Here is a 26,012-nt window from a genome sequence, read left to right as displayed (position 1 = left end):
CTGAACACCGACGTTGCGGTAGTAACTGGGGCTCACCACGACTTTAAATGTCTTTGCTCCACCGCGTGCGTGCTCTTCTTTGTGCCCTTCATATACCCTGACCCTTTCTTGTGTTCTTTTCTCATCTAACAAGCCAAATTCGTTTGCATAACGACGCCAGGAAGGACAAAAATGGCCCCGTGTCTGCTCGCTTCGCGGAAAATCGTCTAGAGATGGTAATTTTCTGCCCCCCTCTCCTCGTAAGCCTTCCTCCTGCCTCCCCTTCTCATAATGCTCTTCCCCTCTCCTCTCGCACCACCTGCGAGAGAGGAAGGGGAAGATACTTGCGTGAAGCTTGGGGTATAGCAGGCGGAGTTAGCTCTGGAAGGGGGGGGGGGGGCAGTGTTGAACATCAGAAGATGAACATCAGAAAGAAAAATTTCTACGATAATTCCCAGGGCAGTGCTTTGCTTTTTGAGGCTAGAGCAGGTTGCCTGCGAACTAAGAGTTTTGTGGGGAAGTATTCACAAAATGATGGGGTATGCGTGGTCTGCGGAAAAGAAACAGAAACTATGCGGCACATCGTGTTAGAATGTGAGGGTATCCATCCAAATCTACATGAAGGGAATATTGGGCTTTCAGAAGCCCTAGGATTTAAGGGTATCACAGAGGAAGTTAACTTCAAGGCTGTCGAGGGGACGAAAAGAAGATTAGAATGCTGGTAGACGAAAAGCAGAGAGGGGAATATTGCCTAGGACAGTTACCACCTGTAACAGAAAAAAAAAGTATTTTGTGCCTAATAAGCTTTTTGTGCCTGCCCTAAGCAGCGCTAGTATTGAACCAAAAGTGTAAAACATAGGTATATTAGTCCTTTTTGGTAAGATGACATGTCATCACCCCGATACAAAGGGGAAACCAATAGAAATCATCATCATCATCGTGCAAGTAAAATTATGTTTTAAGGTGTAGAATGATTGTTCGGGTAGCAGGGTTGGTGTCGTTGGGTGCGCGTGGCTTCAAGGGTTATAGAAGTGGCATATGCTTCTGCGTACATCCGTTCTCTGAGAAGTTAAAGCGTTCAAAGCGCTGAAGCCTAGCTTAAATAAACGGACGTTGTTTTGAAAAATGAAATTTTTCCAGATGCCTGTGCAAAGTCATTATGAGTGACGGCGCCGTGAATGTACCACAATTGGATCTAGAAGGCGTGGTTAGAGGGCGGAGATAAAAGCAGTTATAACCCCCGGAAGCTGTTTTAGGGGCGAAGCCCCTTAGGGACTGGGGCGGTTGGAGTCTCCTGTCGTCGTCGTCGTATACCCGTTGTTCGTCTCATGTAGTCACGGTACTAAAACACCAGGAAACTATTTTACGCCTCGCGCTAGAACGTATCGGGTACTAAAAAACATACCGGGACACTCGTTTACGCCTCGAGCTGGAGCTCTTCGTAACGCGTACTAAAAAACACCTGGATACTCGTTTACGCCTCGCGTTAGACAGCTTGGTGCTTCAAAGGCAAGAGACTTTTACAGCAAAGCTGTATACCTCTGCCCTCCAACGTTTTCATCTCCGTCGGCATAAACGCCAAAAGGCCGTTGTGCTTGTGAGCCCAAAGACGCGGGTGCGGTTCCTGACTGCGGCGGCGGCTTTTCTGGTGGAGGCGAAAATAAAAATCGTCGGTGTGTTCGAGATTTCTGCGCGCGTTAAAGATCCCCAGGTGGTCAAAATTAATCCGGAGCCCTCCACTACAGCACGCCTCATAGGCTGTGTAGTTTCTGCGCGCTGAACCTAATAGTCACCATCATTGTTGGCAGTGGGAAGCGACACAATCCCGGTGTGAGCGAACCAGTGAATCTTGTGTCGCGTGCGAGTTGGGAAATTATTAAAATATGGTACGAGTGTATCGGGGCTGTAACGGAATTTCTACAGGAATGTTTGAAACAGCTAGACGAATTGGTACAAAATGAGATGAAGTGGCCTGCGTGGATGTGGTCTTGAATACACTGCATTTTCGGGAACCCAATAGAGCCACTTCATGCTGTCGATATTGCCCGCATCGTGGCACGCCTTTTTTTCAGAGTACTAACTTGGCTAGAGAACTTTGGATAATTACGAAGGATTTTTAAAGCAAAGTTTTCTAGCTTTACCAGCCAACGGTTCTTTCGTGGCATGCGGGACAGAAACTCTTAACGTGTCGGAGGCGGTGGCGGGGAGAGGAAGGGGGGGAAAAGGGGGGGGGGGGGAAGGGGGCGGAGGGTTACTCACGGAGAACACTTGCACCGCGAATTCACCCAGCGTTATCCGCGCGGGAGTGCCTGCTCGCCGGCGGCGGCGTCGGCGGTACGACTTCGCGGCCACTGCGCGGTGCCTTCGCGTTGGTGTTATCAATCCGGTTTAGTTGTGAATCTGCACTCGTCCTGTCTTTCGTCACAGTGCCATCTGTTTTGCGCAGTTTTCCGTCTGAGAGAAGCCGCGTTCCAGCACGCTTCGGTCACCCCCTCCTCCCCTCTTTCATTGGCTCTGCTCCGGATCGCCTTACAAAACAGGGCACACATGTTTTCATTTGCGTGGCCGTTGTAATCGTAAAGGTATTAAACGTATTCAGAGCGCGTCGCGACGAGCGTACGCCGCAGTACGCTAACGTCGACGGCGTCGAACTAATAGCATCTAGCAATCCGCAACCGATGCAACAGATGCAGGTTGGGCGAGGAAATAACAAATTGCTTACACCGCTGGCATCCGTCATGAGCCTTCTCGCTGACGATAGATTCAGAGCTTACTGTTAGCGTCCTTGTACCATCATACATGTTTAAAAAGGCGAACAGGATTTGAGCGTGCATTTCCCCCTCTTTCTCTCTGTCCTTCTGCCTCTCTATCATTAAGGAATGTGCATAACTTTCATACGGACAGGCACGGCATAGTAAACAGGTGTGCTCGCAAAGTGGCACAGTGAGTTCGAAAAGCCAATCCACGGTACCGGCGCTTCGCCGGGGGGAAGGGCCTTCCACCATTGCAACCGAGTGAGTGGTCGCCGCCAGTGGTTTGCGTCGCAGGACGGTATGTCAACGAACGGAGCATCCTCCAAGAGGACCACGGTACTCGTAATCGGAGCGGGACTAAGCGGTAAGGGGCACTGGTCGAAGCCATTCTTCAGGTGTCCCGGCACCAGTTGCGCGACTATCGTTCAACAAGCAAGAAACTTTTTTAGTTTTTGTTAAAGCGAAACTTTCTATGCCTGACTTGTGCCGTCGCTTCTTTCGCCCGAACGCACTGCAGGAAAGCCAACTTATGCAATGGGTTTCCACAAGCGCATACAAAGAAAGAAAAAGCGCCTCCAGTGGTCGGAATCGAACCTGCGTCCCTCGCGTTATGAAGCCGACGTCTAGAATAATCGCTTTTCCTCCTCCTCAACCTCATTCCGATTGCACCATTTCGACACGTTTGAGGCGGTTTAAATTTGGACTTTGACTTCGGCGCAGGTCACACGGTAGAAAGCTTGTCGTTTTAGCCATCTTCCTCTTAATTAAAGAAGGGGGCTTTTTATGTTTGAAATGACGTTTACCCTTTCACAACGTTTTCAACAATTTTCCTGCGAATGGCTGAAAGTGTGTTTTAGCGTCTTGCTTTTTTTATGCGACAAGCCAGCTCTCATCCTCTTGAGAAATCCTCGTGAAAGCGCGGGAAGCCTGCTTGGGTTATTATGACTTGCAAGCCTCAGTGTCGCTGCAGGAGCCATAAATACAAAATGCAACGTCGTTAACTTTAAAATTACCAGCCTTCAGTGACTCGATCAGGTCCACTGCAGCCTCGAAAATCCGAAAATCGTTTTTTAGACAAATGCAAGAAATAATGTTAACTTTCAAGTTTCGCGCTGCTGGGCCGTACTAGCGCAAGCACTAAAAACAGTTATCAGTGTGTTAACAGCGCGCAAACATTTAATGACACAGGCAATATGTAACTAGAGAACCCACTACAATCGCCTAGTCATGTCTTTTGGTGGCGGCTTTGGTCCACAGCCGCCAATAGAACAAAGAAGATTCTACGACGTCATAGAAAAAAGTGGATGGGGAGTCATTTCCGCTTCATCTGCTTTCCTTATTAGAGTTTTAGCTTACAGTTCTTGACGGTCCGCTCCCCCCGGATAGCTAGTCGGAGTGCCATTGCGCATGCGAGGCGCGCTGCGAGGCACGCGGGGTTACCGGAACGCGTATAGGTGTTTTCTACTCAGCACAGTCAAGCGACGCATGGTGCCATTGTCCATGTGTATGTGGCCCTCAATTTACTCGCTCAGAACCGCTTGGTCTCGTAGTGTAGTAGTTTCCGCTCCTGCAAAGCGAACATCCTAACCAGGATTCAAATTTCGACACCGCTTCTTTTTATTTTCAAGGGTTTGTCATATTTGAATATTAAAATTTGTTATCACGCATATAATCTATTTCTGACATCTTCATGCGTTATAAATGGGATTTCAGGTATTTCCGTTGCCTTTTGGTCAGCTTCAGCTAGTGCTTCGTACGTTTTTGCGGGATTTCCCCCCTCTAGGTCGGATTCGGCTCTTTCTGTTGAATATTTTTCTACACTCTGGTTTTCAGCCATTGCATTTCCGTTTTGGCTGTTATTTATTTCAGTTCGGGTGGTTTTGTATGCTTTAGACACGTTTATGCTGTGATGTAACTCCTATCCGCAAGCTCAGGTGGCGGCTGGCTGTACTGACTAGGAAACGCATATACGCAGTCTACTTCTATGCAGCTTCCAGAAAGACAGCCTTGTCTTGGCTATTCTAAAGCTCAACGGCTTCTTTAAAGTTATTTCGGACCATTTTATCGTTTCAGTGACAACATTATAAAAAGTTGGAAAATGAAATAAACCCAGTGTCTTGTTTGATTTTCGTGACCAAACTATAAATTCCTACACTTCCTTTTGGATGAAGTTTTTGCTTACGCAGGCACAGGGCACGAACGGTGACGCAAATGACTGCCCGTCCAGGTTGATACGGTTATAGGCTAGCTAAGAGTCTTTCTGTTGCTGACGCTCCGGTTGTGCTGAGCGGGTCGTCGAGAGCGGAGCGGACCGTCAGAAACGGTCAGCTAAACTCTCCATTGCTTCCATTTACCAAAATATCCATTTAGAGGTTGAAGTTTGCATTGATATTGGTATCGTTGTTACCGAGGCATGCAATAAGTGTATTTATAAACCAAACATGTATGTTGTCTGTTCCTTCAACGCATCTGCAGTTAGAAGCAAGGGAAAATTGGGCCCCAAAGTATAAACCTGTACACGAAATAGCCGGGTTCCTTTCCACGTAAGCTAAATCCCAGCATTGCTCAGCTGTAATAGCATTCTGGCTATAGGACGCTCTACACAAACTAAAATCGTGCCAACGTTTACTAAGGTAGACGTATAACGGAGACATTACTCCCAACGCCGAGAGCCGGCGGAGCGACAAAAGTAGTACGTATTTAGGTTACCAGTGATACGCAACCTATCGACACTAGACCTACTGTAAAAATTTCCTATATTCATCGTGGAAGTAAAGATTTTTTGCTCTTGCTAACCCTATCGAGTGATTTAGCCCCGCGATAATGCGCAGTCTTATGATTCTAAGTGGAATCTCATTAGGCCGCACTTGGGGGCGAGGCAAAAATTCTGGTACCCACAAAACGCTCGAATGGCAAAACGGTAAGAGCAGTACCTTGTACACTGGTTTACAGTGACGTCATTGGTACTAGTGCGGCCACAGTAGACCATAGTCTATAATCGGGTACCTTTTCTCGGCCTTTTCGTCGTCGAGTGCGCTACTCTGTGTTCATCGCGGTGAGAGAATCGTCGTGCCTTCCCACCGGTGTCATGCAACATGCGCGAACGAAAACTGCTCCGTAAAATTAAATCTTTATGGCAGTTTCCAGGTTGTAAGCGTCTAACTCAGGATCATCTGCCTTCGAGGCGGAAATGTTTATTGCACTGGTCAGGAGGATTTTACTGCTTAAATTGATTGGCAGCACGCACTGTTTGCCACTCACGAGAAAATTGATAAGACACTGTAAAAGAAAAAGAAAATTGGCGAAGCTTGCGCTAAGTCGCGCAAGGCTTGAACCATAGCGAGGCTGCCGGATTTCTTTCTATGTAAGCACTGAAGAACACACCACCACGCATTGCATTATGTTTGGAATTGTTTATTTACACGTTCTGTCGTTGCTTTTCACTGTGGTAGTAGCAGTCATCGTCATATCCATCTACATTGTCGTCTTCGTCATGCATAACTGGCGGGTCTGGATTGTTTTGTACGCAGGCTTTCACATTTCTCCTAAAGTGGAACGCGTCAGCACGCCCTAGAACCGGCGAAAACAGGCTTCCTTAGCGCGAGCTGTCTTGAGGCGCGGACGAACGTGAACTGTTTTATTGGTAATTTTTTTTTGCGAGCGCCACGCGCAAGCCTGGACGACGCCGGGCGGTCCTCGTAAAACGCGGGCTCATGAGTGCCGTAAGCGGCGGGAGTAACTATGCTTTGGTGTTTTCTGATGACGCCGCAACAACTGTTCCGCAACAACTGTTCCGCTGTTAAAAAAACGTAAATGTGGTGAATTCCTGGCCACAAGAAGCACCAGTCTAGTTATCATAGCCAGTCACAACGGGCAGGAGACGCGTCCAGAACCCGGCGTGCATCCCTTGCACAAAGCTATAAGGAAAGAGCGAAGTTCGTGGCACCGGCTGGTTCCACAAGGCTGCATGCCCTACCGCATTTAAACGGACACTGTAGCCCCATCAACGTAAACGAATCGTATACGGCACTCGCCCGTCTCGCTTATGTGAAACAGATCGCATTCCTTGGGGTCTCATCGGTGCATCTAGGAGCACTTTTGGCGACCTTCGAGGTGCTCAAATACCTTCAAAACGCTATCGTTCATGACCCCGCGTCCAGTTTCTGCACATTACATTAACAAAGGTGATTATTGCGAATAAAGTTGCGGTACGAGGAGCAAGTTCTTAAGGACATTTCAGAAGAAATCAAGTTTAAAAACCAAGAACAATTTAAACAACAGCGAAACAGAGCAAGGAAGGACCATATGTAGCTAGAAAACAATAAAGTATGTTGGCATTGAGCCAATAAACTCCCGTGTATTTACAATTATAACAAGCTTTACTATAAGAAAGGATGTCTTTCTGGTTGAGTTTAACTCTGCAGTTCAATATATCTTATTTGTGTGTTACTAGAAGGAAACTTGACAGCAGCAGCGACACCGAAACACTTCGGGCAAACACTAAAGTTTTCAACTGCCCTTGGATATAATGCAGTGTGGATCGGCGACATTCGACTCAGACGTCGTTTCAAACGCCACTGCCTCAACGGTAATGATCTAGGAAATTGATGCATACACACCAAAGTCAACGTACCCGCCGCGGGGTGTAGGGCGACGCTTTATTAAGCAGGAATATATTCAGCATCTACAATTGGCGCGAGCAGCAAAATGTAAACTTTGCAGCATTTAGGAAACACAGAGAGGCAATGTCAGCTGTAGCATGAATGTATAGGCATTCAGCAGGCCTACCTTCATGGGGGACGGGTGAGGGGCGCCCCTATAGCAAAGGGAAACTTTTGAAGAAAGTTTTAATCAGTTCAACTGCAATCAACCCAATTAACCGTAAAAAAACAGGAGCTCAATAGGAAAAAAATCGATGGATAACGTCACGGCCATACAGGGTTTGTTTCAAGTGATCTCCGCCAGGTGCGATTCGCCTGTTATACAGAGTTACTTCCAAGCACTGTGTAACTAAATTTTAAGTGGTTACCAAAGCTGCAACTTATACTGCACTGTGATAACCGACTGCTTTAAACGAAAATTTTATCTGGAAAAAATCAAGTATGGTTTAAACGTTGATTCTTTTGAATTTTTGCTTTTTACCCCTAACCACACGCACTTCCTCATCTAAAATGTATGCATCGGGGGAGAAAAATAACGACAAAACAACAGGTTTGTCGGCGGCCAAACTCCTGACGGACCACGATGTCGACGTTACTGTCCTCGAGGCTCGAGGCAGAGTCGGTGGACGCACCTTCACCGTCAAGGTGAGATTTATGTCATTATTTTTTGACAACGAAATTCGTCACGTGGTGGCAGCCATCAAACCCCCATCTAGTCCCGTGGTATAGCAACGGTGAGGCTCTGAGAGAGCGCAGCTACGACTTCTCTCCGTAGCAGATCACGTGGCGTGACGTCACAGCTGGCACACTGGCGCTCTGGCGGCTCAAGGTCATTTCGGCTGCATGAATGACCTTGCGATCCATAGTGTAGTCAAGCCTTCACTCTAAATTCCAAAAGATTGTGCCCATGAGCGACAATGCGTGCGAAAAACCCCCACGGAAGAGCCCCGCAGTGCATCTGCAGCGCCGGTCCCAATTTTGGAGCGCAATATGTTCGCGGCCGCGTTGTCGACGTGGAGATGCACGGAACTGTTTACGATTCTCACTTTCGATGCAGCCACATGAAAAATGATTATAACTCAGTTAATGATGGAGAATACGCATGAGCTGGTATCACGGACTCGTAAAATGATCCGTGAATCCATCTTTTCAGATGAAATCTCAAAATTTTTCGCGGGCTTCCGGCTCACATTTTAGTTATGTGTGCATTCGACAGCTTCACTCATCATGTTATCGGCATTGGTTGTAAAGACTACGAGTTTTTGCGATCTCACTTTACCCCCCCCCCCCCTTTCTATTTGCCAACGGTAAATAAGAATCATCGTTGGGGTTGGTGGTGGTAGGGGGGGGGTAAGGTCTAGGGGGGGGGGGGGGGTCTGTTATTGTCAAAAGCGTTTTTATCTGGAGCAGCCGCCTGCATACCGACTGCAGTCCTCTTAATAAGGAGAGTGCAGAGCCTTCCGCGACCGGCAAAATGACAGTTCTGCGAGGACTTGTAAAACAACCATCATTTTTTCCCTCGCCTTCTCTGCCACCTGTTCTCCACACACAGAATGACACGGTCGGCTGGGTTGACCTTGGCGGCGCGTACGTGGGCCCCACGCAGAACTACATTCTACGCCTGGCTCACGAGCTCGGAGTGGACACCTACAAGGTCTTCGACGGACTCAAGCGCATCCACTTCGGACAGGTACTCGCGCTCGGTGGGCAGCACAAAAGAAGTGTTGTGGTTGAACGCAGTGAAAACAGTTTGTCGAGCGTTAGGCTGGGTTCAGGCTGTTGCCGCAACTTTCGTAATGTTTTTAAAGAATGACATCATTTCACGTCTGAGCCAACCGAACTGCGTGAAACGCCGTTTTTTTACGTCCATAGCGCACGATATGGCTGTTACGTCGGTAGTCTAAACTCAAATGACGTCATTCTTTAAAGACATGACGAAGTTGCGGCCACAGCCTGAGCCCGGCCTTAGCTCGGTCACGGCCGCTCGATGGAAACTAGACCTAGTTTCCATCGAGCGGCCGTGGCTCGGTTTTGGCGAAGTGACTGCCAAAGAGCCGCTTTTGCAGCAGCAACTACCGCATCTGCAATTGCACCACAGGCAACACACATAAGCTATATAAGCTGCTCGGCGCCGTGGACACCAACGCGCAATTAACTGCCCAATAAACGCGACGAGTGCGAAGTTATGTTTGTCGAGCCATACCTCTATCAACAAGCCAAGAGCCCGCGCTGAACGCGCACATTTTCTGGTAGCACACAACCTTACTCTCTTTCTTATCTTCCTCTCCACCCCCCCTTCGCCTAGAACGAACGAATGACGAGACCCTATCGGTATGCGCCAGCTTACGAAGCGCTGGCTTTACCTTGACCGAGCTTGTAGGCCAGATTGACAAACAAAGCGTTTCCGGAGTTTGTACCTGGAATAATACTGTGATACGGCTTGAAAAAAAGTTCAAGAGGCGAGTTTTATTTCCGGCAACCAGTAAAAAGCTCCCCAAAGCCTATGCGTGCATATGTGAAAGTGGCCTGTAGTGAAACTTTATACTTTGCGCACTCCGTGGGCACTGCACAGCGCGGGCCTTCATCCCATTTCCCAAATTAACGCGGAATTTCCGGTGTGCTATCATCTGCGCATGCCCAAACGGGCTGGAGGTACCGAATTGGAATCAGTTTTAACAGCAAAGTTAAATTTTGGGCTACTTGGTTCATCACGGCCTTGATTAAAACTGCGAGGAAAACGCGGACAAAAGCAGAGGAACGCGCGACACGAGCGCTGTTATGGACTTTGTTCACACTTGTCCCTGTTTTTCTAGCTGTGTTAACTTAACCAGTCATTTTCAAGCACATATTCAAAGTAATGTTCTACCAGAGTTGTTATTATGAAGGCAGCGCATGCTTCGTGGATGAGGTAGTCAATGGCCACACTTCTGACAAACATGCGTCCTACGTTTTCTTCCTCCTGTTCACTTGCCGACATCCGAAGTAGGAGGAGGAGGAGGAGCAGGAGGAGGAGGGAGAGGGAGAGGAACAATTTTATTGGGAGGATAGACTCGAGGTCCATTTGTAGAGAGGTGTGGTGGCATGTGGGAGTGGAGCTCTGTGGTAATATAAAGCAAGAACCTTGTATGTGTCCACGAAGGTGTAGGCATCCGCATTCAAGGGGCATGCTTCCATGTTTTCGTCGATTCAGCCTAAGCTAGAGACTGTTCAAGTGGAGTGGTTCTATGACCAGAGCATGGGCCGGGTGTGTGGGCTAAGTTGGCGTGGGGAGGAGACACGCAGCTGTAGGCTGCTAGCGCCAAACCGCTATTCATCGAGTATTGGGCTATGAAGGTAAGATGAAGGCGGTGCAACTGAATGGCTCAGGTCAAGCTTACGCCGTAGAAGTTTGCCAACATGTCGCAATTCTGGCCACTCAGGCAGCGTCCCTGTATTTCATAGCGCAATCTTAAAAGAAGAAAAGAAATAAAGGTTGCGCTTGTGTAGGCATCGTGCATAGTAGTTATTATAACAAAAAACGCACTTAAGAACGCAGGCAACAAAATTAAGACACAACGAAGCCAAGGTTATGCCAGAACAAAAAAATACAAGTGCCATTACACAGTGGTCGACGCCTTGAATTACTTCCAGTCCACAACTACAGATCTTCCAGCGTCGTGTGCTCACAGTCACCGCCCTTTGTTGGCCATTGTTGACTACATCCATAGCCTCTGCCTCTATTTATATGCAAGGCGCTGGCTTCAGCTTAGCTGAGTTAGCCCCCCTAGCTGAGCCTTAATGTCGGATTGACGGAAAGAGGAGCTTATGGCTGTGTGTGCCTGGAGTAATGGCGCTTTCGCTCAAAAAGGAAGTCAGTGGCTTCAGGTTTCTTACTCGGAGAAGGCCAAAATACCACACAGGTTCCCGCAGTCTTTAGCATATTAGGTGCGGAAAGCCAAAGTATTTAATCTTAGTTCCCAGTCCTATCAGATGTTTAGTGCCTCACCAAACAAGGATGCCTCACACAGATTGCCATTTACCGCTTTGTAATCCGCGTCCTGGTGCTACCGTCACACACCCGTTCCTTCCAGGGTAAACCATACGCGTACAAGAGCTGCTGGGCCCACTTCGGCCTAAGCGACCCGTTGGCCTGGTTCGACATCAACTGCATCATGCACAAGATGGAAAAGATGATGAAGGAGGTATGTGAACAACCCACGCCCTTTTTATGCGATTGCACAGATACGTATAAATGGGTAGTCAATCAATTGTTCATAATGCTAGAAAGCGTAAAAGTTCTCAAATTCAAAGTCAAATTATTACTCTTGATTGTTGGCATGATAAGCAGTTCTTTGTGAGTTAAGAACAAGGGTTACGAGATCCCTGCACTAATAATCCGGCCGCTCACGGTAAGGTTTCGTTTTTTGCAAGCCTGGAATAACTCATGAGAGACACTTGAGGCACGATGATTGCAACAAAGGAAGCCTTCGCATTCAAACATAAATGAGCTAGCCTCTAATAATAGGTCGGTTGATTGAAATCCAGCCTACATTCCACGACAGAAAACGTAAAGTTTTCTTCACTCACGTTTACTGTAAGCTATGCCAACAACGATATAAGACGCACCTGTCCCTTCAATAGATGGCTTCAGCCATTTACCACGATGTCTCCGGCGACGACGTTTCGGAGCATCACTTGACATAATATTCTTCCTTTCAGTTTTCAGCTCAGCAGCAAGCATTAGACCCCAGCAAAAGCGTGTCACAGAATATCCCAGCCGCAAATGTATAAGAATAGTGGCACGTTTTCACCGCACTTGCTGGAATACCTTCTGCAGCGAAGCACAACGCTGCGGGGACTTTCCATTACACCGAACGTCAGACAAGGGGACACCATTTCAAAAAAATTATTTACAGACTTCCTACAAGAAACATTTTGGAAAGCTGATTTTCAGATGCCAGGGATACGAGTATAGACTACAGATTTGCAGATTTACAGATTTGCCTCTACAGATTTGCGGTTGACACGGCCTTATTCAGCGATTCGGTATAAGCCCTGCAAGGGATGCTTCACGAACTGAACCCTGTACCGTAGTATTAGCGATTATTACGCGCAAATCGAAAGTGATATTAAATATACACCCTCAAAGCCCTCCCTTCAGCCTAAACAATAAAATACCAGAATAGGTAAATGAATATAACTACCCTGGACGAGTTATGAAGGCCGGTCGGAACTATTAATCAGGTGAAGAGTTGTTGGGGATTTGACAGAGCTCGGTATACAATTGGAGGTAATAATAGGTGGTTGGCATATTCTGCCACTAAACAGAAAGGCATACAACCAATCCGTACTCGCGTAATGACTTAAAGGGGCCATGCAGACAAAACACAAGTTTGTTTTATTCGAAAGATTTCATGTTTTATAGGGCGCCCAGCGTTTTTCCGGAAGCAAACGATGCTTCATTCACTGAGAAATTTATCAATTTAAGTTAAAATATTGATTCTCCCTCCAAATCGGGGGTTTTCACGACGTCTTCCCTGACATCACCAGGGCAGGTCTTCAAGCTAAACTTGGTGTGCTGCGAGCCTGGTTTACCCTTTGTCAACCTAGATGGCGCCACCATACCACGGCGGGCCATTTTCTGCCTTTGCTTAGTATTTGACCGTATTTGTACCTGGGTGGTAGAAAATAATCGTTTCGTGAAACATGGTGTTCGCTGAACAAATATGGTCATCGGCCAGTGTCGTCTGAGACATCCCCAAAGCGCCGCAGTGCTGTGCAGCTAAATAAAGCATAAGTTCCGGTACCAATAGCAGTACGCATCAGTACTTGTATGTTTATGTGCACTTTCGTAACTTACAATGTTGATATCACCATTCTTACTGCAATAAAAAGAATGTGCCCAAATTTAAGCGCCGATAGCTTGTTGGGGAAGCCTATAAGCTCCGCCTAATTTGCGTTTGCTTTTGCCGGCCTCAGTTAATCTCAGAGCTGAAACGTATGACATCATAGGTTCTGTGGCAGGGAATGAGCTAGTGGGTCGCACGGTCATCCCCTTTTTTCCTAATTATATACCTCATTCGAGCGATGTTTACATTAAAAGTGGTGTCAGTATGTTTCTAACGAGGCAATCTTTCCAATTAATCAAACTTGTGTTTTGTTTGCATGGCCCGTTTAAGCGAAAAGAACTGGGACCTACTAAGAACCTTCAAAAACACTGATGCCGTCCCAATGAGCCATATAAAGAAGGATGATAGTAGTAGTCCTTTGGTCTAGAAAGCGAGCGTCTTGGATTCAGGAGCAATATTGGGGAGAACGCATGCGAGCTTAATTTAGAGGAAGTGTGGGAATTCGGTTGGTCATCTAATGGGCACAGCTCAACCGGTCGGTCACCAGGCAGGAGGAGTGGCTAGAGAAAGTCGCGGCTAAGGGCAGAAGATGGATAAGTCGATGGATTTATGAGCTCCGAAAATTCGGTTGCAAACAATGGATTCGGACCTCGCTTGATAGGATAAGGGGGACGTCTATGGGAGAAGCATTTGTGCTGCAGCGGTCATAAATATGCTGATGATGGTGAGTAAAAAGTTGGAGGCAGGTTTAAGCTCGTAGGGATTTACTTTGCTTTGCAGAATTGTTAGAGGTTGGTCTTCACTGCAGAGACCTATAGGACGTCGTAAAGTGTTACCTTTATTATTGAAATGAGCATCCGTGTTTGTACTCGCTGTTGTTCTCTGGGCGCCTTTGGCTTACTTTGCTTTTGCTTAGCACCCCGAAGTGCAGGAAACAAAAAATACCTTAACATAAATACCCGAGAAAGTTGTGGGGGAACAGCCCCGCCGGTACCGTAGTGGTTATCGCACCAGACCGGTATTCTGGAGGTCCTGGGTTCGGATCCCACACGGCGGGCACTTTTTCACCACTTTCTTTCTGACTCAAAAAATTCTTCATCTGTTTCTATGACCCACCACAACCTCTCCTTTGCTTTCCGGGGTTTTCTTAACTCCCAACCCTTATTTTCTGTCTTATTTCTCCGAGCCCCTCATTTCCAATTTTCTGATTCGCTACATGCTTAGCGAGGGCCTCTGTTCTGTCAGTCTTGGTACCAAAGGTAGCTTAAGAGGGTTCAACGCTGGTCGACCACTCTCGACATGTCGTAGACACTCCAGTCACGGCCCGGGGGTTAAAAAGAAGGTCCCCTTCACCCCAAGTAGTCCGAGTGGCGCTGGCTACCGCCCCCAAGTGCAGGAAACAAAAAATACCTTCACATAAATACTCCATAAGGTGGTGGGGAAACAGCCCCGCCGGTAGCGTAGTGGTTAACGCACCAGACTGGTATACTGGAGGTCGTGGGTTCGGATCCCACCTGGCGGGCATTTTTTCTTCACTTTCTTTCTTTCCAAATTCTTTATCTGTTTCAATGACCTACTATATCCTTCCCTTTGTTTTCGGAGGTTTTCTTGACTGGCAACCCTTATTTCTGTCTTATTTTCGGCGAGCCCCTCATTTCCTGTTCTGATTCGCTACATGCATAGCGAGGGCCTCTGTTCTGGCAGTCTTGGTGCCATAGGGAGCTTAGGAGGGTTCAATGCTCGTCGACCACTCTCGACATGTCGTAGACACTCGAGTCACGGCCCGGGGGTTAAAAAAAAAAGAAGGTCCCCTTCACCCCGAGAAGTCAGAGTGGCGCTGGCTATCACCCCCAAGCACAGGAAAAAATTACATTGAAATAAATACCCCAGAAAGTGAGGGGGGAAAATAGCCCCGCCGGTAGTGTAGTGGTTATCGCACCAGACCAGTATTCTGGAGGTCGTGGGTTCGGATCCCACCTGGCGGGCATTTTTTCTTCACTTTCTTGCTTTCCAAATTCTTTATCTGTTTCAATGACCTACTATATCCTCCCCTTTGTTTTCCGAGGTTTTCTTGACTGCCAACCCTTATTTCTGACTTATTTTCGGCGAGCCCCTCATTTCCCGTTTCCCGTTCTGAATCGGTATGTATGTGTATATATATATATATATATATATATATATATATATATATATATATATATATATATATATATATATATATATATATATATATATATATATATATATATATACATGTGCGTGTGTATGTGTGTGTGTGTGTGGCCTTCCAGCTGAGAAATATTCCGGTTTGGTTACGGTTCGGGTTCAGGTGAATTTATTGCGTTACGGTTCAGTTATGGTTCGACTAAATCACGTGCCGAACCGGTTCCCTAACCAGTTCGAGCAGTTTAGGTGTCAGCGATGTGAAAAAAAATTAGAAAATTAGCAGTATATAAAGCGACACTATAAAGACTAAATACAAACAGAAATTCTAAATAATGCGTTTTTCCGATAGCAGTGGCGCAATTTTGAAGGCAATTTTACACAACTGTGCCTTATATTAGAGAAAACAGATGACGACGTACCCGCCACTTTCTCTCCCAAACTTAGTGTGAGAGAGAGAGAGAGACAGATAGAAAAAAAAAATTCCGCCACCTTCCCACGAGGGGAACCCTGGCAAGGCATCTGACGGGGTTCAATTGACGTTTCCGTTATGTTGGTTACCCAAATGTGGTTGAAGTGTAGTCAACCTTAAATGATGATCAATCACACGTAGAGTTCCAAGTATGTAAAGACCGTCTTCATCGGAAGATTCAACGTAGTCGTCATCGTCAAGCGAAGCACGAGCAAAGTCGAGCGGAGTCGAGCAACTGCGTCAAGCGAAAGCGCGCGCTTAACTGAACGGGTGCCGAGCGCTCACCGCTTTATATATGCGCGCTTGAAGGAGAGGAGACAGCGGACGAAAGATGCGCATGCGCACACATGCCCGCACAAGCGCGCCGGAGCACATGCGAAAGTAGGCGAGGCGCGCCAGCTGTTGTTATGATAATGAGCCGGAGAGAGCGCATAACGCACAGCTGTCGGAGAGAAGAACGGAGAGGAGTTTGCGCATGCGTAATGAGGAGTGCGGACTACGCCGGTCAACGCGGGACAGGCCGAGTGTAAGAGATGCCTTGCATCTAAAATATTTATTTGGGAAAGAGGGCTTGAGATTTGGCTGCTAGCGGGCAGTGATGTTCCGTGCGGGGAATTTTCCCTTTTTCGGGGAATTTCCTGCTATAATTTTGCCAAAAAGGGAAAATAGGGAATCTTTAATAGATTCCGGGAATTTTATGAGTCGGAGAGTAACATACTAGGGAAGCTTGCACTCATGCGCAAGACTTTAATCGCGAAGCTGTTGTAGGTGAGCATTGACGGATACATAGGTACTTTCAGTAGCACGCTCTGCCTTTTGGTTCACGGCCACTTCCGCGGCCATGGGAACTATCCGCGGCTGGGCCATGCCGAGAACTGCGAAGTCGTTGCGCGCGAGGTCTTTTGTACTATACTGAGCGCATGCGGACGATGATGCGAGCTCTAGCACGAAGGGCTCTCCTACGATACTGAGCGCATGCGCAAGGCTCCTCTCGACTGTTGCGGCTGCCGCTATCACGTGTCTTTTTTTTCTGTAGAGTGGGTAATGCGACAGCTGCGCGGCGCCTAGGTGATAACGTTCCTTGCGGAAAGTTTTCGGCGCGCACGAGCCCCGAACTTAGGGTTAGTAACAACAGCTCCGCTGTTAAAAAAAGAGTAATGTCAGTAAACCGGACCTCGCATCATTTATTACTTTGTTGCTTTCTTTAATTTCCCTTAACAGATTCTCGGATTTGTGTTCAAATTTCCGCAGTCGTGTTACCGCAAGCCACAAGCATCCAAGACCGCTTCCAATCCAATTCATAAAAGACGAAGGAGCATAGAGGAAACAATATTCTGTGAGAACGAGCTAGCAAAGCGTGAAGCCGCGGCGGCTGAAGGGCTGAAGCCAGGTCGCATGTGTTCGTACGCAACCCTTGTTAAGAACATTGGAGCCACAAACCGCCAATGTCCTTAACAAGGGTGCACTGTAGCACACCTTCTGCACCTATATAAGCGTGCGTGCTTCTAGGTTGTATGTTAGTCAGATGACGCAAGACTGGTCCTCCAGTCGAAACGTCAGTAACCCACTGTTTTAGATGCGACTGCATCTCATTCACTCGCCTTGTCCCTCCATACGGCGTTGTTGTTGTCCGTCCACACCCCTCCCCCATTCTTCTCGCCGCGCGAGCTGCGCTCTCCGCCGCTCACCCCCTCTCCTCTCCGATAGCAAACACTCTCTCGCGAGGGGCATTGGATTGGATTCGATTGGATTGGCTTGGCTTGGATTGCATTGGATATGGATTGGATTGGATTAAAGTGGATTGTGTTGGATTGTGTTGCGTGATACCCGCGCCACGTTGCGCCATAGCCGCGGCAGGGGGTTCACGGCACGTTTCACGCGATGGGAAAATCAACCTAACGGAAACAACAACGGAACCCCCTATGCGTCGCATCTACACAGGGGTTCCCGCGAGGGGAGGTGGGAGAAATTTTTTTGGTTTTAATCGGGAGTCAACCATTTTCTCAACTATATATATATACGGAAAGATAGATCGGCAGTCTACAATGCCAAAGGAAGCATGGTTAATGACGTTATATATATATGTAGCGAATCAGAATAGGAAATAAGGGGCTCATTGAAATAAGACAGAAATAAGGATTGGCAGTCAAGGAAACCTCGGAAAGCAAATGGGAGGATATGGTAGGTCATTGAAACAGATAAAGAATTTGGAAAGAAAGAAAGTAGAGAAAAAATGCCCGCCAGGTGGGATCCGAACCCACGACCTCCAGAATACTGGTTTGGTGCGACAACCACTATGCGTACGCGACAACCACTACGCGTAGTGATTGTCGCACCAGACCGGTATTCTGGAGGTCGTTGGTTTGATGCCACCTGGCGGGCATTTTTCTCCACTTTCTTTCTGTCTTTCCGAATTCTTTATCTGTTTCAATGACCTACCATATCCTCCTCTTTGCTTTCCGAGGTTTTCTTGACTGCCAACCCTTATTTCTATATATATATATATATATATATATATATATATATATATATATATATATATATATGTTACTTGCGCAGCATGAATCCTTCGTACAACCTTAGTGCCAGAAAGGCACCACACCATATCAATGGATAGGAACGGGATCTGCACCGACATATTTATTGCAGCTACACACATGGTTTCAACATCTCTGTGCTGCAATCGCGCGTAACAATGCGAAGCACCTACCAGACATGCCTTGATGCGCGCGTGCAGATTCCTGTCGTCGATCCGTGGAACAGTCCTCATGCTGATGAGTGGGACGCCGTGACACTGCAACACTTCTTCGAAAAGGAGTCGTGGACAAGGTACGTGTGGAGACGGCCGCACATGATTCATTGACAGAACTTGTAGTTTTCTGCCCTGTTTTGGAACAGCGCGTTTTCACTTATTAAACCAGTATAACAGCAGGTAAATGGGGCTTATATTTATGTTAAATTTACTCGCCGAACTTACATTTGGAATATGAGCTGCGCCGTTGTTCATATCTCCGGGACAAATTAGACCACCTAGAGATATTTAACGTACGCCGCAATCAGGACATATTGCTGTTTCCGTGTTTCGCCTCATCAGAAAAGCAGGAGCTGGGATGGACACCAAACCCGTATCCTCTGGCTTAGCAGCCTAAAGGACAGCTTTTCCTCAACCCACCCCACTTGCACCCTCTCCTTCACACGCGAGGAACGCGTATTTGCGTGTATATGAACACCATGGGGTTCACATTCTCTGTCGCAATTCAACATTCTCGACCTACATTTTTAGTTAGCGTTATTTTAGGGGCAAAACCCCTTAGGGGCTCAGGCTGTCAGCGTTAAATGTTGTCGTCATAACCATCGTCTCATGTAGTCACGATACTAAAACACCGGGACACTTGTTGACGCTTCGCGTTAGAACGTAACGCATACTAAAAAATTGGCCGCGTATCTGCTCCTTCCGGGTCAAATGTCGTCAAAAGACGAGAGTCTTTATTCACTTTTGCCAAGTAAATGCCTCCCTTCGCTTTCCCGATCACCTCTCATGTTGTTCCTCTTGCGTCGCGCTCCCCCTAGGGTAAAGACGCCAAAGGTTTGCTTAAATCATTTTAAATTGCCCGCGTTCCACTGCTCAAAACCGGGTGTCTCGATGCCAACGCTGCCGTACGGCGAAGACGCGCGTGAATCGAGGCGCGCTACTTCAACGTTTATAGAACCGCGTTTCCCTATTCCACGTGCGTTGCAAGCAGAACGTGGAACCTATCTAGTGGAATTTTTCGTAACTGTTGCTGGTTGATTTCTTAAAATGCCGCCAGAAGCTATAGTGGCGCGAGCGACAGCAGGCGACGGCGGAGTGAATTTTTTTTCTGCAGTTTATGAAGTATTTAATTTCGCAAAAGTCAAGCTTTGTATAATTTTTTTATAAAGGAACACTGCAGATATCACTTCTATATTAATTTGTTGTCTCATATTTGCGTAATGTCTTGTTCCTCTTCAACAATGTTGACAAGTATTAGCATTACACCGGACTTAGACGGGTGCATTTAGCTGTGACTATATAAGACTATTGCGCAGGCATTGTTTCACTTTGGCCGGGTGGCTGAATCGAGTCACAGACAGATAGACAGACGGACAGACAGACATACAGGCAGACCAAAATTTCTGGGTTTAAGTAGCCCAAGAAAGACTATCGTCTTTAAAAACACTGGGACACTCTTTTACGCCTTGCGCTGGAACGCTTCGTAGCACGTCCTAAAATACAGCGGGTCACTCGTTTACGCCTCGCGCTGGAACGCTTCGTGCTTCAAAAACGCGAGACTTTTACACCAAAGTTGTATACCTCTACCCCCACAACGGTTCGATTTCCGTTGGCAGAAACGCTAAGGCACTAAGAATACATCTATACACAGCATGCTTCACCCCTCCCCAGGTTTCACGTTAGTGGAGATGGCGCGGCATTTTTTGTTCTCATGCAATCCCTTTCACCACCTACTTAGCTGACCCTCATCATCATGTTAATACTTCGTAGCTGCCGCAGTCACTCCGCCTTCCACAACGAGTTATATCCCTCTTTCCCTTGTACGTATAGAGAGGCGTGCAGAGACTAGTTGAATTTATTTGGGAATTCCGTCGACGCAGGAGCTGCCGGGACTACTTGAGTGTCTTGGCGCAGATCAACCTGTCCAGCGAACCCAGCCAAGTGTCCCTGCTGTGGGCGCTGTGGTACATCAAGGGCTGCGGAGGATTGCGCAGGATGTGGAGTGTGGCGAACGGCGGAGAGGTAACATGAGCTCCACCTGCATGCCGCGGAGGCACATGTCCCCTGACACGGAAAAATGGTCCCGGAACAAATGGTCCCTGAACAAATGGCGCCGGAACTTATGATCCCGGAACTAATGGTCCCGGAACAAATGGCCCCAACTTCAAACTAGGAAAAAAATGGGCCCACCGCTACTGCACCTATGCACGAGCGCCTGCATAAGAGAGGGAAGGGGGTCACTGTGTTTCTGTTTCGTGAAGGTCAAAACAGGAAGGAGGGGGTGGTGTAGCGCACTCACTTCCGTAGCACATTTCTTTGCATGAGGTGGCCGTATTGTCCTCTTTAGAAGAAATTGGCCATGGAAAGGTGGCTAGCAATTCTAGCCGCCTTAGCCATGGTGCTGACTGTCGCGACAGCCTGGCTTGACCAGCGGCTCAGCCGACGCTCGCGATCAGACGTCCGTATGTCTCGAGACTGCCTGTCACCAACCTCGCGTACTAGAGGCGTCTCGCGACAGGTGCGGCTTCCTGGAACATGGCCGGACTCACAAACTATCTTCTTAAACGGGAAGGGAGCGCTAAGTCTGGCCTTGCCTGGAAATATTTGTGGTGACTTAGTAAACTTCCGAGGAAGAGGGAGGGGGGGGGGGGGGGGGGGGAGCGAACTCACTAGGCACGCACCCGTGAAGTCCTTGCTCACAAGAAACTGATGGCGCTTCTTTCTGAGGGGTTACGACACGTTCGTCACACGGCGTTTCGTGATGGGCCAGTTCGTAATAGGCCGTTTGGTCACATAGGGTCATTCGTCATAGGCCGGTTCGACAAACGGCCTATTACGAACCGGCCTATGACGAAACGCCATGTGACGAACGGGCCTACAACCCCCGTAACCGAGACCTTGTAACGCACTGCATTTGCACAAAATAAAGTTGCGGATGTGAAGATTGAATAAGAGAGAATTTGGGGAGCGGAATTTTGATAAATCAGAACTACGAAAGAAATAAAAAAACATGAATATAACAAAAACGACTGGACAAATAAATATGCATCTTCAAGCATCTCCAGCAAATGAAGAATAAAATAAAAACACGGAAAAGAAGGGCGGAAACAGATAAGAAATACTGAAAACGTGCCAACCATGTTACCCCATGCATTTGCAAGTAGCACATTCTTTCGTTATGTACTGACAAGGCAGATAAATGGAATAACAATATTTTGATAAACCAAGAAGTCAAAAACAGAAACAATGAAAATATAACAAGAATCTTATAAAAAACATACAGAAAAGGAATATAGAGAATATTCCTCTTCAACGTATAAACACGCGAAGACAAATAAAAGAGGCTGGAGAAGAAAGGCAGAAATACGAATTAAAAAATTTCGATAACGGGCCAATCCTGTAACGACCTTCACTTGCACAAAAATGCATGGTTGGCAGAAATAACGCGTTTAATCGTTAGAATAGCGTAAATTCAGATAATCGGTTTAATTAACAGCATCTAAAAAAACGAATAAAAGAAAAATAAAGAAGCTTAATAAATTATAAACGTGAACTTACAGGATCAAAATTATAAATTTTATACACTTCCCTAGCGAACATACAGTCATAAACAAACCAAACGCTAACACGAAAATATGAGCTAGAACATACAAATTTAAATGGAGAACCCACGTGGAGTTTCATAGAATCATTCTGCCCGAAGAGGTGCCTGGGACCATTACTTCCGGGACCATTAGTTCCGGGACCATTTGTTCCTACTTTGGAGTTGGGAACATTTGTTCCGGGACCATTTGTTCAGGGACCATAAGTTCCGGGACCATAGGTTCCGGGGCCATTTGTTCCTACTTTGGAGTTGGGACCATTTGTTCCGGGACCATAAGTTCCGGGGCCATTTTGTCCGGGACCATTTTTTCCGGAACCATTTGTACCTACACCTGACACAGCGCCATTCGCTTTACAACAAGGGCGACATCGCGGAGTGTGCTGCCTGAATGTTCATTGCGCTCACTGTGTGCAGGAGCGGAAGTTTGAGAACGGCTCCATGACTGTCAGCAAAAAGCTTCTGCAGCGGCTGAAAGGTATGTGTACCTGGCCCAGCAACGCAAGGTTAGCGCGGGTATTCTTTTAGGCGGGGTGCTTCCTCGTTTGGTTTCACCTTGTTCAAAAGAGGAAACTTTATTTTTGATTGATTGTAGGGTTAACGTGCCGACGCAACGCAGGCGATGAGGCGTATCGTAGTTGAGGGCTCCGGATTAATTTCGACCACCTGGGGATCTTTAACGTGCATCGAAATCTCGTACACACGGGCATTTTTGGTTTTCGTCTCCATCAGAAAAGCGGCCGCCGTGGCCGGGATTCGTACCCGCGTCCTCGTGCTCAGCAGCGCAACGCCTTAGCGACTGAGCCACCGCGAAAAGAGGAAACTTGCAATTAATGTTTGCATCGGCCAGTTATCGGTATTCGCAGAATCCAGAGTTGTCATTATGACTTATAATAACAACAAATTTAATCAAAAGACTAACGGTGGTCTTGAGTATAGCCAGTTTTTGCCGGCCTATTAAAAAATTTCCTGGGAGTCGTGAAGTGAGTAAAGCATTGTCATAAAACACAGGGAGGAAGGAATTTCTCTATATTTCATTTGAAGTCCGCTATTTGCGTTTATAAATGCCGATTAGCGTGACTGTAGAAGCTGAAAAGGTATTTCAGTCCTGTCGGTTGCGAGCACGTGACTATTAATAGGGCCATTAAACACTGCGTCGGAAAATTACTTAAAGTCCTTAGGCAACACATTTCCGTCGGAGTTTGTGCCCTAAATTTAATATTAGAGTTGTTAGGAGGGGTACAAAATTCTCCTCCACCATCGCCGATTACTTTCTCTCGGGCTCACACTTATGCAATGTTCTGCTCAATGAGGACGGGTACAGTAAATCTGGCCTCAGCATCTTTTCCTCAGAAATCACCCGGAATATGTCCCACTGCAAATGTGTTTGGTGGAGGTTTCTTCGGACGTTCCTTCTTTTGCCGACGGCTGATTGCAGGCAAGGTTGAGTTTGATGCCCAAGTGTGCAAGCTTCAGCAGGACGACGAAGCCATCGTCGTTGGCACGATCGATGGCAGGGAGTTCCAGGCAAGTAAAACATACTACAAATTTCGCTTTTTTAGAATGTCTTATTCCACTGTAGTGCCAGGATATCCACAAACCCACTAAGTTCAACTGAATTCAGAACACACAAACATCGACTATGTTGGGTTAAAGCGAGTCTTTGGACCTGGAGGAAGGTTTCATATGCGGACGACCACTTTCGATCAAAGGAGTGCCTTACAGAACTACGCGGAAACAGATATGAGACGACTGTAGCTAGGTACAAATAGTAGGAAGTCCATTATACGTGCTTTCCTCAGACGAATGTGGCGGTTAATCTGCGCGGTGGCATTATGCCCTTCTATTTTGCCATTTGAACTCCCACTACGGTGATTATCAGTAAGCCAGGTTGCATGCGCAAGCCAAGCAGCGGGTTTGAACCGGATGTCCTGATTACAAACCCAACGGTGATGACTCAACACGTGTCCCCGTTTCTTAACGCAGGCTGATTACGTCATCATGGCCATCCCCCTTTCGCTGCAACTGAAGATTCACTACGATCCCCCACTGCCACCTTTGCGAAATCAGCTCATCCAGCGGACGCCCGTCGGTTGCGCTATCAAGGCGAACATATACTATGCAAGGCCCTTCTGGAGGGAGATAGGTAAAAGCTTGCTTGCCATGGTGGTATAGGGGATTCGAGGTTGACGTTTCCTGGCCGTCGTGCGCGACATTTCACTTGAAAATAGCCTCAGAAGACACAAACGTCCCACTTGGCGAATCTTGCCTATGAATCTCGCGGTAATATACGAAAGTAAATAGCCATCTAGTGGAGGCCACACTTGCTATGTTAAAATTGGCATGTTTGCACCATTACGGTTGCGATCAAGTTGTATCTCTGTGTTGAAAATTTGCATAGAATGTTGAATTACGTCTGTTCGTGTGCAAAAGCTCTAGTTATCTCCTGTGGGCAGGCAGAAGAATGAATAACGCGGCTGCAGGTGACTGACAAAATTGCAAGCGCGCATGCCGCGGTTATTATTTTGAAGGTGTTATATTAGCGAGTTTTTGTATAGCGTTCTATCTGTGGCGTTAACGTTTGCGCGCCGCAATCGCAAACGGATAGCGCCTCGTTACGCGACGGTTAGCGTGCCCGCTAACGCTATGGGCGCGCTAATGTGGTGCTTTCCGCTATACTAAAACGCTCTATTACCAGTGACACTCTAAAGCGCGTACACTAGCTGATGCAACAGGGGAAGAAAGACAATCACCCGTGGCTTACACCTGTTTTGAAAAGTTTAGGTGTAGTTTAACATGCCGAAGTAACACCTGCGCTATGAGACACGCTGGGGCCTTCGGCGACAAGGTTAATTTTAAAGGAGCCATGAAGAGAAAATAGAACTTCGTTTAATTTGAAAGAACTAGGACTCAGTATCTCACTCAGCTCCATTAGAGCCACAAAAGATGCTTTTTAACGAAAAAAAAGCCAGAAGTATTTAAAAACTTTCAAATTTTCCGCCACAGTGACGTGTTATGAGCAAGAATGACGTCACACGGGCCAACAATAAATCATAATTTTCAGAGCGTTAACTGCACGTTAGCATTCAAGTGATTCGGTGAAATGGAACTAGAGGCCCCTTTACAGACGTCCAGTCTTGTGTCGTCGCGACAGGTCAGTTAGGCGGCCGCCAATTGCACAAACAAGGTTCCGTGACGTCATAGAAAAGTTGCGGGAAATTGCCTAGGGGGTCGCGACTGCTTCACACGTTTTCTTTCATATCTCCGTTATTTGTTCGAAGATGGCGATGATATTGGTATCATTGTTATCGGGACTAAGCGGTCTTTCTAATAAACCCAACTTGTATTTTGTCTTCATGGCTCCTTTAAGCACATGAGTGTGTTTAACGTGCGCAGGAGTATCGACCAGCGAATAATTTTGAGAGACCTCTAAACTATCACCTGTAAGCGTACACTACATGCTACCATTTGGCCGGGTCATGTTCCGGTGTTTTACCAGAAATTGTCTGAGTTCTGCTTCTCTCATTCTCCCTCCTTTTGGCTTATTTTTGCCCGTTTTATTTATACACGGCATTGATCCATAAAATGCCAAAAAGAAAATAACCATAGTGTTGAACTGTTAAAAAGAAATGGTTCGCGACAAAAATAATGTGCACTCGTGTTTTCATGTCGTTATTTCATTAAATAGAACCACTAACCCTTCGGCTTTAAAAAACATTTGTTCAAAACTTGACGCTCATGATATTGTTAGTCGCAGTCTCGTCCCTCTTTTTTTGTGATGCCGTATACCACCTCAGAAAAAT

The 26,012-nt window shown here is 46.9% G+C and overlaps 1 protein-coding gene and 1 non-coding gene across 2 annotated transcripts in view; both read left to right on the top strand.

The window, feature by feature from the left end:
* Positions 1 to 2,863: 2,863 nt before the first annotated feature.
* LOC144169407 (amine oxidase [flavin-containing] A-like) overlaps positions 2,864 to 26,012 on the top strand; it is a 31,486-nt gene continuing 8,337 nt past the window's right edge. The window contains exons 1-9 of the mRNA XM_077698530.1: positions 2,864 to 3,096; positions 7,944 to 8,038; positions 8,946 to 9,083; positions 11,464 to 11,574; positions 18,594 to 18,685; positions 20,489 to 20,630; positions 22,627 to 22,687; positions 23,648 to 23,736; positions 24,196 to 24,355. Of these exons, the coding sequence (XP_077554656.1) occupies positions 3,033 to 3,096; positions 7,944 to 8,038; positions 8,946 to 9,083; positions 11,464 to 11,574; positions 18,594 to 18,685; positions 20,489 to 20,630; positions 22,627 to 22,687; positions 23,648 to 23,736; positions 24,196 to 24,355 (952 nt within the window). The 5' untranslated portion in view covers positions 2,864 to 3,032. The remainder of the gene's footprint in view (positions 3,097 to 7,943; positions 8,039 to 8,945; positions 9,084 to 11,463; positions 11,575 to 18,593; positions 18,686 to 20,488; positions 20,631 to 22,626; positions 22,688 to 23,647; positions 23,737 to 24,195; positions 24,356 to 26,012) is intronic.
* On the top strand, positions 15,134 to 15,206 carry Trnat-agu (transfer RNA threonine (anticodon AGU)). Its single transcript has one exon. It is a non-coding gene; the product is annotated as a tRNA-Thr (tRNA).

Source organism: Haemaphysalis longicornis, unplaced genomic scaffold, assembly GCF_048455015.1.
Source record: "Haemaphysalis longicornis isolate Haplotype H1 unplaced genomic scaffold, Haemaphysalis longicornis Haplotype H1 scaffold_2, whole genome shotgun sequence".
Classification (NCBI taxonomy): Eukaryota; Metazoa; Arthropoda; class Arachnida; order Ixodida; family Ixodidae; genus Haemaphysalis; species Haemaphysalis longicornis.
This window is presented reverse-complemented; position numbering and strand designations above follow the sequence as displayed.